This window comes from Trichoderma asperellum, chromosome 3 (genome assembly GCF_020647865.1).
Source record: "Trichoderma asperellum chromosome 3, complete sequence".
NCBI classification, from domain to species: Eukaryota; Fungi; Ascomycota; class Sordariomycetes; order Hypocreales; family Hypocreaceae; genus Trichoderma; species Trichoderma asperellum.
In genome coordinates, this window is record NC_089417.1 from 883220 (window position 1) to 897837 (window position 14618).

General features: G+C 50.0%; 4 protein-coding genes across 4 annotated transcripts; 1 reads left to right on the forward strand and 3 right to left on the reverse strand.

The window, feature by feature from the left end:
• Window positions 1–24: 24 nt before the first annotated feature.
• On the reverse strand, window positions 25–3306 carry PRO11. The gene is made up of 3 exons (XM_024908295.2): window positions 2690–3306; window positions 739–2622; window positions 25–681 (listed from the first exon to the last, which is right to left on the reverse strand). Exons 1-3 carry the CDS (start codon window positions 3063–3065, stop codon window positions 422–424), a joined length of 2520 nt encoding a protein of 839 aa, XP_024759743.1. The 5' UTR covers window positions 3066–3306; the 3' UTR covers window positions 25–421.
• A 252-nt stretch (window positions 3307–3558) lies between these two features.
• On the reverse strand, window positions 3559–5961 carry TrAFT101_004891 (uncharacterized protein). Its single transcript, XM_024910989.2, has 2 exons — window positions 5424–5961; window positions 3559–5366 (listed from the first exon to the last, which is right to left on the reverse strand). The coding sequence occupies exons 1-2, from the start codon at window positions 5875–5877 to the stop codon at window positions 3796–3798; spliced, it is 2025 nt and encodes a 674-aa protein (XP_024759742.1). The 5' UTR covers window positions 5878–5961; the 3' UTR covers window positions 3559–3795.
• An 885-nt stretch (window positions 5962–6846) lies between these two features.
• TrAFT101_004892 (uncharacterized protein) lies at window positions 6847–7978 on the reverse strand. The gene is made up of 3 exons (XM_024909915.2): window positions 7753–7978; window positions 7465–7688; window positions 6847–7407 (listed from the first exon to the last, which is right to left on the reverse strand). Exons 1-3 carry the CDS (start codon window positions 7912–7914, stop codon window positions 7221–7223), a joined length of 573 nt encoding a protein of 190 aa, XP_024759741.1. The 5' UTR covers window positions 7915–7978; the 3' UTR covers window positions 6847–7220.
• A 4120-nt stretch (window positions 7979–12098) lies between these two features.
• On the forward strand, window positions 12099–14323 carry TrAFT101_004893 (uncharacterized protein). Its single transcript, XM_066127312.1, has one exon. It carries the CDS (start codon window positions 12452–12454, stop codon window positions 14066–14068), a length of 1617 nt encoding a protein of 538 aa, XP_065983423.1. The 5' UTR covers window positions 12099–12451; the 3' UTR covers window positions 14069–14323.
• Window positions 14324–14618: the final 295 nt, after the last annotated feature.

Here is a 14618-nt window from a genome sequence, read left to right on the forward strand (position 1 = left end):
GGACAGCCAGTGTAGCGGATCGATCTTGGAAAATGCTAAACTATCATATTTTATATACTGCAAGCACCATTTACTATCTTCAAACATCACATCTCGCGCAGCTTCACATCTGGGCACGCAACGATAAAGCATCGGAAAACGACCATGTTTTGCCGGGTATCGACGAGTAGAATTCCCTCTTCAATGCATACCTACCTCTCCATTCTACTCTGTACACACAAGTTTATTTATACATCAACAAATTTCGCCACCCTCTCAACCTGAAAATAAAAAAGAATACATGCTTCTCCCAAACGTCTTACCAGCCAATTTCCCAAGGCCATCAATCTATTCATTCATCACCGTCATCACTCATTCTGAAAGAAACAAAAAAAACAGGATGCCTCTTTCTTTTTTTCTTTCTTTGATAAACCATCATACACTATCGCGCAAACACTTTAACAATGCCGTCGCCCCCTCCGCTAACCACCCACTTGCCGTCCTGACTCCATACGCACGTGCAGATGCCCTCTCCTCGCATCACTCGATGACTTGTGATTTCTTGGATACATGACCTCTTCTCCAGACTCCAGAACCGGAGCGAGGCGTCGTGGCCGGCACTCACTAGCTCGCGCCCATCTGGGCTGAGCGACAGACTAGAGATGGCGTCAGGGTGGGCCAGCATGTTGTACGTGCATTGACCTATCGGAGAATATTAGCATTTTCATTCTCTTAGGGGACATCTCAAGTTCAACTTACCGCTATTGGCATCAAAGAATCTCACAAAGCGATCCTCATGGCCAGAGATAATGGTGCCCTCTACGCCAGAACCAGCCATTGAGCGCCCACCACCAGTTGGTCCTCCCATGGCTGGATCTTCCTCTCCACCAATATTAGTGCCGTGATGCTGGTTTCCTTGGTCCAGGCCGATTGTAGTAGCCACCACCGCATTGACGCTCGTCTTTATCGTGCCATCATAAGTCTCCAAGCTGTCCATGGAGCCAACCTGTTCACCTGTCTTGGTGTCGTACACAATGACGGCTGCATCTGAATAGGAGACGACAAAAGTCTCTCCTGAGCCTCCAAGAGGCGTAATGCACGTTGGGCTTGCCTCAGATCCGTCTGTTCTGGACAAGACGTGTACAAGTGTGTGATTAAAGGGCGAATTTGATGCCACAGTGGGCTGGGGAGAGTTGGAAAAGCCGCTGCCAGAGCTCATCGAGTTGCCACGCACCCGTCCGCGTCCCGATGCCGCTCGGGTTGATCCCGGCTGCGGTGAAGTTGGCTGAGGAGGTGCACTTATTGACCAGAGCCGCACAGTTCCGTCTGCTGCGCCAGAGACGAGCAGTATTCGGTCAGGGGTTCCGTAGTTGCTCGTATTGCCAAACACCGCTCCCAGTGTCGTGGGCAAAACACAGAGCGCCCACACAGCGTCTGTATGTCCTTCGAGCGTCGCCTTGGGATCGACTCTGCCACGCTCCCAGACTCGGACTGTGGCATCTTGACCTCCAGAGAAGATCCAGCCATCGCCCTGAGCACGACCTCCAGTAGAAAAGTTGGGGGCGAGAGACCATGATGCCAGCGAGAGAATGGCACCAGCGTGGCCGCGGTGTGTAAAGTTTGCAGTGACGTCCAGATCGGATGCGGCATTGTTAGTATTGGCAGCGTTGCCATCCAGCCGTGGGATGTGGAATCGTTTAATCATGCCGTCATCGCCAGCTGTGCAAATCTCAGGTTCGCCAGGGCTACCTCCACCCGAGAATATGACAGTACGAATAGTGTTGAGATGTCCCCTCAGCCCAAATCGTAGCTTGAAGCTTCCACTTTCAGCCTTTTGGTTTGCGCCAGTCAGCAAATCATGGTCACTGTTGCGTCTCTTGGACATGGAGCTCTTCCTTCGATGAGGCCCTGGAGCTCGATTCGGGGACTTGGTCAAGTAATCTGCGTTTGGAAACGCGTCGGTATCGGATCGGTAAGTAGATGTTTGCGAAGGTGGGTGGCCAGCTGCAGGCTCTGGGAATGAGCCATCGGGAAACTCCCAGCCTTCAGGGTCAGGGGCAGCTGGAGGCTTTTCCCTCAGCTCTATAGACTCCTCTACTATACCCATTGTCTCAGCAGAGTGGTTGGGTCGCGGTAAGCCGTCTTCCACAGGTCGCGTGGTCACTGAAATGGGCGGCTGCTGCTGCTGCTGCTGCTGCCACTCGTTCGAGTTGTGAAAAAGTGACTGCTGTTGGTGGTCGTTTGTGGAGCGCACCATCTGCGGTTGCATGTCGGGAGCGTTTGAGATGAACCTGGATTGCTGCTGCTGCTGCTGCTGCTGCTGCAAAGAGTTGGGCCCGGGGTGTTGTCTCGAGTTCATGTCTTGCATGTGGTTTGGCCCTTGTCGCATAGGAAGCTGATATTGTCGTTCCATGAGCTGCGCGCCAGGCATACCAAAGGCTTCGGCTTCTCGTAGATCTTCTAAAATCGGTAGCGGGGGTGACTCGCGAGGAGGTAGGGGATTCGCTGGTGTAATCATGAGATACATAAACTCGGATTGGCATTGGTCTAGGAACGTCTTAAGCTCTGTTCGCTGGGATTCGTCGTCTGTCTTCTCGACTTCGATGCCTTCAACGCCCGGAACCGGTTGCTTCTCTGATGAGGCTGGTTTTGCAGTCAGCAATGGTTCAAATCCAGGCTCATATCACCGGGGAAGGAAAGGATATCCCACATCGCAGCTTCTCTTGAATCTTGGCGGCACGATCCTTCTTCGCCGAGTCAGCGTCCTCTGCAGCAGCGGTGCCGTTGAGCTGCGCAGCCTGGTCCTTGATCTTTCGTTCAAGGATGGATACGTATTTCTTCAGTGCCTTCTGCGTAGCATCTGCTCTTCTCGCCTGGCCCTCGAGGTTCGCTATCCTCCCCTTCATCTCCTGCTTCTCAATCTCCCAGGCATTTCGGTCGCGTTCGTGTCGGTGCCACTCGGTTTGCAGAAAGCGCATCACGCCCTGAAGCGTATATTCAGTAGCCGGCGGCTGGTTGGACACATTGCCCTGCATTGCGCCGCTTAGATCCATTCCTCCGAGGCCGTTGCCAATATTCGAGCCCATAACGGCACGCCAAGCTTATCTGCGTGGGTGCATCGAGAGGAAGCCGTTCGCAAAGAGGAAAGCTTCCCAGGCTGGGCTTCAGAGAGCGGGATGAGAGACCTTCACGCGCCGTGGACACGCTGAGGGAAGCTGAGGCGTCTTTGTCACCCGCCTAGCTTGTCTGGCAGCCCTTCTGCCACGTAAATCGACCGTTATCGTGGAGCTCGCCTTGTTGAGGAGGTGACGATTCTCAGGTATTCAACAGAAGCTCTGGCGAATAGGTGTCCGTATGCTGTCGCTGGGATCTACTGCTAGACTAGCACGCCGGCCAATCAGAGGGCGCGGCTGTCCGTGAGGCCGCAAGGCATCAACGAATTTTCAACCCCTGAGCGTGCAGCGCTGCTATCTGATGGCGGGGTCTTTTTGGGAACTTTAGAAGCTGCACGATGCGGCATCGCAGAGTTTCATCGATGACGCGCTGTATAGCCTCAAACGAGCATATTGCATACGCATTCGGCTCTATTAGCTCTCTTTTGAACCAATCTCTGATTGTTTCTTTTGTTTTCATTATCAGCCCGCTACTCTTGCTTCCATCATAACAGTAGTAAAAGTAACTTGTCTACGGAGTACAGAGTACACGTATTGAGCTTGCTACTTCAACCAAAAGCCGGACCCACAGCAATACAAGCATAAGACAACAACACGCAAATGTCTCGTCTTTAGCCAAACCCTCACGTTGACCAATTCTTCTTCAAACCAGTTCCAAAGTCTTAATGTCAGCGTCTTGCCACCACTTTGATCCATATGTCTTCCCAATCCCAATTCTGTAGTACCGGCCGTCATTCCGCTGCCGCACCAGCAGCACCCAATAATGTCGAAGCTTCTTTGAAACGACCTTGCCAGTGCGTCTCTCAGCTTGCTCTTCTCGCCGTCCAATGCTACCCATAAGAGCAAGACATAGAATCGGCTCAGAAGTCGTATCTTCCGCTGCAAGGTCAAAGACGACCCATCCTATGGGAGAGTCACCCTGGTCCAATATAAAATGAGCCATGGACTTGGTTGCCTTGGCGTGAGACGATATCATATCCACATAGATGGCTTCAGTAACAGCGTCACCTTGTCCAAAGTCCAAGGTTGTTGTCAGGTTAGAAAGACGCTTTGCTCGCACCTGAAGACTCATGCGCCTTGCGTCGTCCCCGAAAGCAATTGAGTCACACAGATTCTTGGCTCTATCAATCGTCAAGAACCGCACTCCGGATGGAACATGAGCCCATGTCCACGTTGGCAGCTTGAGAGGGTCCGAAATAGCAGCTCCCCCTATCCTTTTGGTCACTTGCCAGAGTAACTGGTTGGGAAGAGACTCTTTCCATACCCCAAAGGCATATTCACATGCAATTTTCTTTCCCAGCTCCCTTCGCAGGCCTTCCAGTGCAATTAGTCTATCCGTTGGAAAAGTCAACTGGCGGTCGCTGTACTGTTCTATGATGTTCTTCCAGCGCGTATTTCGCGATACACTGTAGCACCGCTCTCCCGTCTCACGCTGGGTAATGGCCTTGCAAGACCAAATGAGGGTTCCTTTGGTAAAGAAGATTATGCGCCTAGACAAAAGCCATTCTTGAGTAGCCCATGCACGACTGTTGAGCGCACCGAACTCGGGAAAGGTGTTGGTGGCTGTATCCCGCCGGATGGTTGCGAAAACTTGTACTCTAGATGCATCTGTCTCGTGGGAGAAGAAACCGGGAATCTCTACAGAGGGAGGCGGTGGATGGCGAGCGAAAAAGAATCCCTCCCAGCAACCTGGAGTATGAGAAGCGGCGATAGTAATCTCTGCCTGCTCGTATATGGAGCCCATGCGCTTCGACTCCTTTAGCCAGTCTTGATGGTCATCTTGCACGATACAAAGCGAGTCAATCCAAACATATTCGAGACCAATATTGCGAGTAACTGTAATTGCATCTTGGAAAGTCTTTGGAATCGATGCCCAAGGAATACCTTGGAGATGGCCCTGGAGATTCGCCCGGGTTGTCTTCAACGGCTGTCTCCCAGAAGAGCCCCAGCAATGACTCAAGGTTGCATATCTTCCACACCGGCGTCCTGATGGTAATAGTTTTACACTGTTGCCGGTAACTTGGATTACCCTACTCGGCAGTTCTGGTAGCTGGGACTCGTTTAAGAGCTCCCCCGATAGAGTTTCCCAGCAACATGGATGATCCCTTTTACAAGCGCCCAGCCATCGTTCAACTAAGGAAAAGGCCTCAGGACTTGCTGGTCCTTGCAACTGAGGCCTGCCTACGATATCATGGCGGTGGCGAGGGCCTTTGTCTGATGCTAGTTGTAAGCTAAAACAACCTTGTCTGATATGCTATGAAGCCCACATACGCTGGCCATGTGTGTAGAGCCGGATCTTGGCTTGCAATAACCGCCCAGTAGTTGACTCGGTTGCAGTGACATTCAGCCCCGTCAAGTGCGAACCCCCGGTTGGCGGATCAGGAAACGTTGATCCTTGCGAGTCTGCCTTTGGCTCGAGAACGACAGCATCGCGGGCTAACGAGAGCGCCGCTACTGCGTCGCCCTTGTCCTTGTTGACAACGGTCTGGAGGCTGCAGAGAAGCGCCTCTTGGATGAGGCCGCACAGCCGGCATCTTGTTGCCGACTGGGCCAGAGTAGAGCCATCTCGGAGCAACACCATCCCCTCTTTCGCCCCCAGACGAGACGTCAGGCCCGCCGGCAGCTCTCGCTTCAGAGCGCCGAGGCAGACGGAGCTGCATCGTGCGCATAGATAGCTCCATGATCCGCAAACGGCCAATAGCGATTCACGGACGCAAGCCACCATGCTTCTATCAGATGCGCAAAGGATGGTGGCTTCTGGCCTGCCGTGGGATCGGCGATACTTGGTTTGAAGGGAAAAAACGTGACTTGGAGCCAAGACCGTGCTGCCCGTTGTGGCATGGCGCCCGCTAATTAACCTTAGTGGCTAGCCATGGCAGCCTCATGAAGCTCAAGCTATCCATCTCGTGATAGCTTCTCCGGCGGTGGTGCTGGGAAAATATTCGAGTCAGGTGGATGCTCTGGCGACTCTTCGAGATCCTCTGGGAGGCGAATGGTATAGGCTCTAGTCGTCACGCGGCGAAGCCGATGGGCTAGATCGCAATTGATGCTGTCCAGAACCCAGCGCTATGAACCCTGGCTCAATACTGCTGGATCTCACAATGATGCTCTCCCGCCATACGTAATTTTCCCCTTTTCGTTTTCGCTTCAATCTCACTCCGATCATCGCGTAGTTTTTTCCTTTCTCACGCCGAGCATAGAAAGAGCTTATAGGCGAAGAACTTGTTTTTCTTCTTCTCTCTCCCTCTCGGCCATTACCCGCCCGTAAGAGTGGAATACCCCAGAACTCTCTTTTGACAGCCCTACAAGCTCAGAGTGCCCGGGACAAGGTGTGGCCATATGTAAAACCACCATCACGTCAATGGCGCTGGAATCGAACTATCTGGATGTCAGCCCAGACACGCTCCGGCTGTTTCGGAGGGACCCAAACATTTCAGAGAGTTCCGTTTGGAAAAATCGTAGTATCCGGTTTCTGGGTTAGCTCAACTAGACCCGAGCCACAACTTTATTTCCGTGGTATTTGAATCATTTGAATCTTCACTGTTATCTTACTGTGTGGGAATGGGAGCTTAGCTTGGCAAGCTGGAGCTGGCAGCTAGCTACCTGGTAGTTTTGCAGATGCCAACAATTTCAGAGTTTTCAGAGTTCTGACATGAGGAGCACATCACAAAAGCCACTCAACGCAAATTACCGTGTCAATGCCAACCGGGTTTATTGTTTTCTTGTTTTTTGGTGTTTTTTTTAATTCATTAAAATATTACTCACTCAACTAGGTATTATTACTAGCTAGTTACATTATTATTAATATCTCTTCTGTTTATCAATCAGGGTTTCTTGAAGAGGCTTGACGAGAAATTAACGGTCATAGGTCCTCTCGACAAAGCCATTTTTAATTAAAATTGAAGCCTGAAGAAAACTTGAAGCTTGAGCAGCCAAACGTTTTTTTTTTTCCTTTCGTAATTGAAGTTTCTTCATCCCATGAATGAATCAAGGAAAAACTCTCACGCCCCTCTCGCACCTGGGTATCAAAATTAGAGAGGGCTCAGATCCATTCAAGCTTGGCGTAGATTAGACAGCTGGGGCAGCTGTGTGCTGTGGAGCTGCGACAGGTGGAGGTGCAGTGGTACCAGTTTCTCCAGAGATGGTGGAATCAGGTCGCTCCTTGGTGTGATGGTGCCTGGGTTCGTTGACGGTATTTCGTCGGTGAGCTCTGATGAGGAAGAGTTCAATGATCAGGTTGCACAAGATGAAGAAGCTAGAGGCAGATACCGTTAGTAAAGACAAAAGTGGATTTGAGGACTTGTCAGCTTACAATCCAATGAAAAGCCATGCTTGAATTGCGTGCTTCTTGCTACAGTTACCAGGGGCGGGGAATGAATTGCGGCATCGGTTGTGGCTCCAACTCAACGAAGCAAAGATGAATGCTGTGAGCCAGAGATAGCTGAAGACAAGATGGACAGGGACCAAGAGTCCTCCATACTTGGGGAGGCATGGCGCAATCGATCCAACGAGGTAAACGACCATGGAAATGACGGCCTAGCGAATGTGTGTTAGATGGTGGCAGATTGGTTGTAAAGATGGCAAAGAGAGGGAGATTTACAATGACTTCCATATACACAATTTGAACGTTTCGGTTCGAAAACTTTTGCAAAAGGTTGCCCACGACGGCAGTGACAATAATGGAAGATATAAAGGTGAAGATGTAACAGACGAGCGAGCCCATCCGGAGGCCAACATTGGCGAGACCAGCACCTAACGCCATCTTGAGGATATTTTATGAGCTGTTGTGTTTCAACGATTAATCTTCTGGTGATGGGTATCAAACAAAGAAAGATCTTCTAGTGGTTATTAAAAAAAAGAAGGAAGAAAGAAAAGAAGCACTTGGGCTGTGGAAGCTTTTATATATATGAGATATCATTCCAGCTCCCATGGCGCCTCTACCGGCCTCTACCACACGACACCACCCACCTCACAAGCACAGTGCCGGCCGAGCCGTTGTCAACAAAACGCGAAGAATGCCTGGCTTCAACAAAGTTTGGCCATTATGAAAATAAGAGGAGGAAGCTAAAGCAGTCCAAGGCTGGGGTGGCGTGTTTAAGCCGGTGCTAGCACTGCTGGCAGAGCAGCCGCATTGACTGAGCTAGATGTAATGCTTACATTGGGCGCGGGAGAAGCCAACGCCACATCATGCCGACGGCATCCTGACAGCAGCGCGACCTTCTGTCACAATGAGCGTTGCCGTTCAACTTGCTCAACTGCTCATTTTTTTTTTCTTAGTTGCGCAAAGTGAGCTTCTCCACGGCGCTTTGCCGAAAGTGCTGGCCATGGCGCCGTTGATCGGACACATGCTCTCCCGTCTGCTCCGAGACGAAAGCCGCCGGCTCGGTAAGATGGGAATTCCTCATCTTTGACTGCTTCAGCAGCTAACGGTTACTATTGAAGCTTCAAGCGATCTATTGCATGAAAGCCTGTTACCAAGATCGGCATGCGGCTGGATCGGGAGGATCTGGAGAGGACGAGTTCGGACATGCCGCCAGTTGGCAGTAATCAGTGATATTTCGTCTGGAATACTTGTACTTTATACCGTTTAAACGAAGCCTGTCCAGCTCTGCAGCAGCGAAGCAAGCGAAGCATGTCATGCTCCATAGGTAGCGCATGTTGCTGAGCAGAGATGAATTGTGCTGAGACGCAGGCGAGCATCAAGAATTAGGTAGCTATGGATGATGACATCACCAAAACTTTAACTGCCGCCGTAGACACATGTAGAACAACAAAATAAATATCTTCATTTTATTCATATGCGTAAAGAGGTTATATTACCATGTCATCTCTACACTCGGATGCCTACACATGTGTTGTGGTTTTTCTTATCATATTACTAGTGCGAAGTCAATCGTGGCTTCACAACGTTATTCTTATCGTAGTCGTTTTACTGAGTGCGCATGCACTTTTCATGTAGTGGTTTTTAATCTCTAATCTTTCCATCTTAACGTTGGCTCCATATAAAGTATGCACGTGTATTCGGGGCATTGATACAAATCAGTTTGATGGCTACAGGCGAGCCGGCTGGGACGGCATCAAATAGGTATTCAAGATTAGTTGCAGGATTCTCCAACAGTAGCAATCTACTGCATCAACACGGCCCAGTTGATGAGTTATGGAGGGCATTAGATGGTTCCATGTAAGCAGCTTGAGCTCGGGTATTTCTGGTGCATGCGACTTGTGCTCACTTGGCTACTCATTGTGCCATAAAAGACATGCAGTCTTTGACAATGCGCGGGCATGTGGAGAGCCTCCATGCATATGCACGTCGGCTATCCACTATCTAGCACGTACCCACCATTCCCTCTAGCTCTGCAACCGAATCGGCAGAAGTGGAGTCTTCCTGAACCGCATATCGCGGTGGTGAATTGGGCCAGCGCCAGGGGAATATTTCTGAGGAGCTTTTATTTTCAACAGGCGCGTACCTCCTCTCCCCTAGATGATGATTCACTGTCGGCTCAGTACAAGATTACAGCGTGCTAGGCGCTAATTGGGCACTTGCTAAAGCACAGCAGCAGCCAACGAACTCAATTTAATGATAGGTACTCGTACTCTACAGGGGGTACAGAGGAATACCTCATGCACAAACGGCGGTGCTGATGCCCCGCTATTATTTTGGTTCCTGGCCAACATCATCCAGGGCCGTTTCGAAACGTAACTCAACCTGGCCATCGATCTTCATCACGCATCATGGATGAATCCAACATGCAGCTGCCTACCGAAGGCACTAGACGACCACCGTCAGTTCCATCAAGTCCAGCCGCCTCATCTATTTACGGAATCGCTCGGCGTCATGCCAGAGAAAGCCTCATTATCGAGCCACGCCTTTGGACTAGCCGTCAGCTCGAGCTACTACGAATCTCCTTTGATGAACCCTCACCTGCGCCAAAAATAGATCGCACAGATAATTATAGCGGACGTGGCATTACAGCTCCTAAGAGGGGGTATATGAAATAACATCTGCGGAGATTCCATCTGTTTAAAAGCCGAGAGGTGTATTTTTGCGACATGTTCTGCAGCCCTTCGCCATTCAGCTCTTACTGGTTCGCATTCTTCCCATTGTCTGTTTACATAGTTTTACCTAACTGGAAGATATCACACAGGGATGCCCTTCCCATTAACTTGGATAGTCCCAGCGGCAAAGGGCTCTACTCCACAGCACCCGGCCAAGGCATTTACCTTCGTAAGCCGAGCGCTCAGTAGTTAGATCCAGAGTATCCAATTGGCGCATACGTTGATCGCGGACGCATCGAAGAAATGCGCAAAGAATCACTACACCTAAACACGTGCAACCCCCAAAAGGCTCCCGTCTATTCAATATTGAGCCACAAATTGGAATAACTCAGGCCCGCAAACCCATTCAAAGACCCATATATAGCAGCGCTTTTGATTGCTGTAGCACAACAACGAAGGTCTGTTCTCGAGGTAGAAAAACCGGAAGATTTGTCTACATTGAAGATATACCCAGTAGGTCTCCTGGCGGTCACATGTTATGATAAATTCAGCGCTAATATCAATATAGTCGCAAGTTCTGTTCTCGTATGAATCTAAGAACTACGTATATCTTTACAAAACAGCTATCCCTTCCTCCCTTTTAGACATGTTTGATTATCCTAATATTGCACTACCAGAGTTGCCTCAGATATTGATTCAGGCTTTCAAGATTCCTCGCACGCCCGTTGGTACGTTTCGTGATTGCATTCTAGTACTTCTACTTCAGACAGCCGCCGATCATCCAATGAAAACAGAAGATTAGAGAAAATAAGAAAAAGCAGATCGCAAACCTTGTCTCTCAAACGCCTAAATCTGATTTATAGTAATATACAACTGTACCAAGAGCATATGCTTACTACAGATATTTCGGTGAATCTTTCAAAGAAGGGGAGAATTGGCATGAAGATATACTACACTTTCTTGCCTTTGGGTACATGGAGCTGTTTAATAGATCACGATAGAACAATATAGAACTCGCTCCATTTCTTGGCTTCTATTTTGATTTCTCTTTTTAGTAACTCATTCATCCCAGACTACATAAAATAACCAGAAGAGAGCTTGCTTCATAGTCTATGCTACATTTTGACTTTCCCAAGAATAGAAATGCGCCGCCATTGCCACTTCGTTAGAAGCTAATTAAAGAATATATTATTTAGCACGGTCAGCTACCTGGCACTTGGGATGAAATTTCGAATATCTTAATTTGGTTATCATATATTTTGGATACTGATCTTTCTGTGTCTAGGTCAGTAACAATCCTGGCAACGACCCATTCCATACGGTTTTACGTATTTCAATTCTCGAATAATTACTTCCAAAACTACGAAAACTGGGCTCTGGGAACAAGGGGGTGCTACATGCGTATTCACCTAACTAAATGGTTGGATGTCAAGAACAAGGAGCATCGAAAAGAAATCATTTTTCATACATGCGCGCTTTTGGGATGGGCCAGCAGTCTTCCGTGAAGACGTGCGGTGAAAAAAGGGGGGAGGGGTTTCTTTAGACGTATACAGCTTTTACGGCGAGAAAATTCATATGCAGGTACTGAGCCAATATACTTGTAAGCGCTGAGACTAAAACAAACATCTTAGTGAGGGATCCTGTGGCTATCATCGCGACTCTTGCCCGTAGGATATGATGTATGTACGCACCGGTACCTATAACAGGCATAAAAAGTATTTTAGTTAAGAAGAATTCGTGTACCTTGCCTGCCACCAGTAATGCCAGTAATACCATCATTCCCGGAACTTCCATGCTGCACCACGACTAATACCGTACGTAATACAGGGTTACCGTGGCACAGCACAGGCTGTGTCCCCTTGCGGTATATTGTTTACCCCGCCGGATCGCCACTGCATATAAATTAGCAGGTCAACACCAACACGCACCACTAGACCGTCTGTCTCGACGCTAGGCACGGTTAGCAGACCGCCGACCCTCCTAAATCTTATCGTGGTGGAAATCACCCTCGCCTTAGATTCATCCACCGCCACACGCGAAGCTGCACGAGCATTGCGTTGGCACATGCTCGCCCACTAGAGGTGTCTTGAGTCGAGACTCGTGCCTGTCTGAGGGGCTCCCTTCCGGGCATCTCATGCACAGTCTCTTGTCCCCAAAAGCTCCATCAGTCTCCACCCGCGGCTCGCATATCGGCATCAGCCATCTAGGTTCAGCTCTCGGCTCGGCCTCAACTCTATCCCCCAACACAACTCCAGCTCCAGCACCTGCCACTGCTGTCGCCTCAGTTGCTGCTCGCTGCCAGCATGTCCTCGACGTCTCAACGGCGACGGCGACGAGATGAAGACGACTATATTCCCTTTGGACCCCCATCCCTCCCCAGCACTCAAACACACATGGACAACATGTCCTCAGAAGGCTGGCCGCCGCCGGTGATCATGTCCGACTCGAGCGACGAGGACCTTCGAGAACCCCATCGAACACCCGCGCGGCAAATTTCCCGTCGTAATCGAATCTCGCATGGCGAAGGAGGGCTCATGACCCTGAACCCCGACCGATACTCGCCCGACGTATACTCCATCAACTCCGATCCACCAAGCCAGACGCCGATGCTTGTGGAAGATGACGCCGGATTGCGATCCCAATACGCTGGAAGATATTCGCAATACTACGCTGCGAGTAACCCCCGTCCTGGCCCGCAAATCAAACCACACCTGTCCTCCTTGGACATACCAAGACGCTATGGCAGCAATGCCATCCTCGACATGTATGCGCTCACCTACGTCGGCGACCCGGACCCGAATCTGCTATGTCCTATCTGCCATGACCCCCTCGTCGACCCTGTGACGACTCCTTGCGACCATACATTCTGTTATCGATGCTTGCGCAGAAGCATGGCGTCGAGCCCCGCTGGCGGCGTCTGTCCAATAGACCGAGAGCCTCTGTTATGGACGGACTGCTCTAGTTCGATACGGCTGATACGTACCCAGCTGAATAACTTGATTGTCAAGTGCCCTCATCATGGCAGAGGCTGCGAGGAGGAAATGAAACGGGAGGAGGTAGAACGGCACGCGACTGTTGAGTGCAGCTTCCGGGAGTTTCCTTGTCCAGATACCGAATGCGAAAAGACTGTTCGCTACAAGCCAACTGATGATAAATGCCAGCATCAAGAAAGCAACTGCGAGTTCTGCGATGCCATTATTGAAGAAGCTGACTGCGATATCCACTTGCTTCAATGCCCTAGGAGCAAGACTCGATGTGCGGCCTGCTGGGCCATGATCCTCCGTGAGGACGAAGAAGTTCATCGAAACGTGGATTGTGTTTCCATCGAGGTGGCATGCCGCTTTCAAAGCGTCGGCTGCCCTGTGAGAGTTATACGGGCACACCAAGAACTTCATGCCCTTTCCTGTCCTTTCCATCCAGACTCGCCCTCTGGCGCCATTATACGCAGCCAGCGCGAGATTATAGAAACATTCGGCAATCTGGGGAGCCAGATCCGTCATTTACGAGCTAGGCAAGACGAGACAAGCCGACGGCTCGATCAGATTTCTGGGCCGGTTAACCTTAACCGTCCGGGCGAACCTGGATTCAGGGACGTTCGAGCAATGCAGGATCTTGATGCTGGATTCGGCGAAGTACACCACAACTTGAACAATCTCGAGCGCCAGAATGTGTGGACTGTCAACCAGATTATGCCTGTTCGGGAAGAGGTTGCTGAACTACGAAATAACATCAATATGATTCGAATGCAGGTCAACTGGCTCTTGAGCCGCAGCCGCGAAGAAGGCCATGCGAGACCAACCTCCAGTGGCACCACACGGCCCACGTCAATGGGGTCCGATACGGTGCAGGAGCCACTGCCTCCCATGGTGCGCCAGAGACGGCGATCGACCAGTGTAGACGTTGATCTTCCACGACTATAGATAGCGAAGTTTTTTTGTCAAGTATTTGAGTCATTTTGGGGGTGATGTTGCATTTACGAGCATGGGATGCCATTGAGCAATATACCAATCAGGGCGTATAAAAACTGGGAGACCTTTTATGTTTTTGTTTTATCCCAATTGTTGTGGGAGCCAACCTATATCTACTTATTTATGTCTCTATCAATTCCAAAAAAATATTAACCATGTTAATCTGTATCTTATGTTTTCTAGTACCAATGGGAAAAAAAAATCAAGAATAGCGTTCATCAATACCTTTGACGCCGATTATCGCTGTTGGCAACTCCGCCATGCAGATGGTGGAACGCTGGAGTGCGGCCACGATAAAGGAGAAATCCGCAACTCGGCAACCAAGGAGGAGCTTCTTCCTTCTCCTAAATCTACCTTGAGCCTATCGACGCTGCAATGGTAGAGTCCCCGATTTGGGAATCCCCGCTCGCGGACTTTTGATGAGGCACTGGGCTCACAGAGCACTAATAAATGCGTACATGGCAGCGGAGTTCCACTGCAGACCTACCAAGTTACTAGTAAG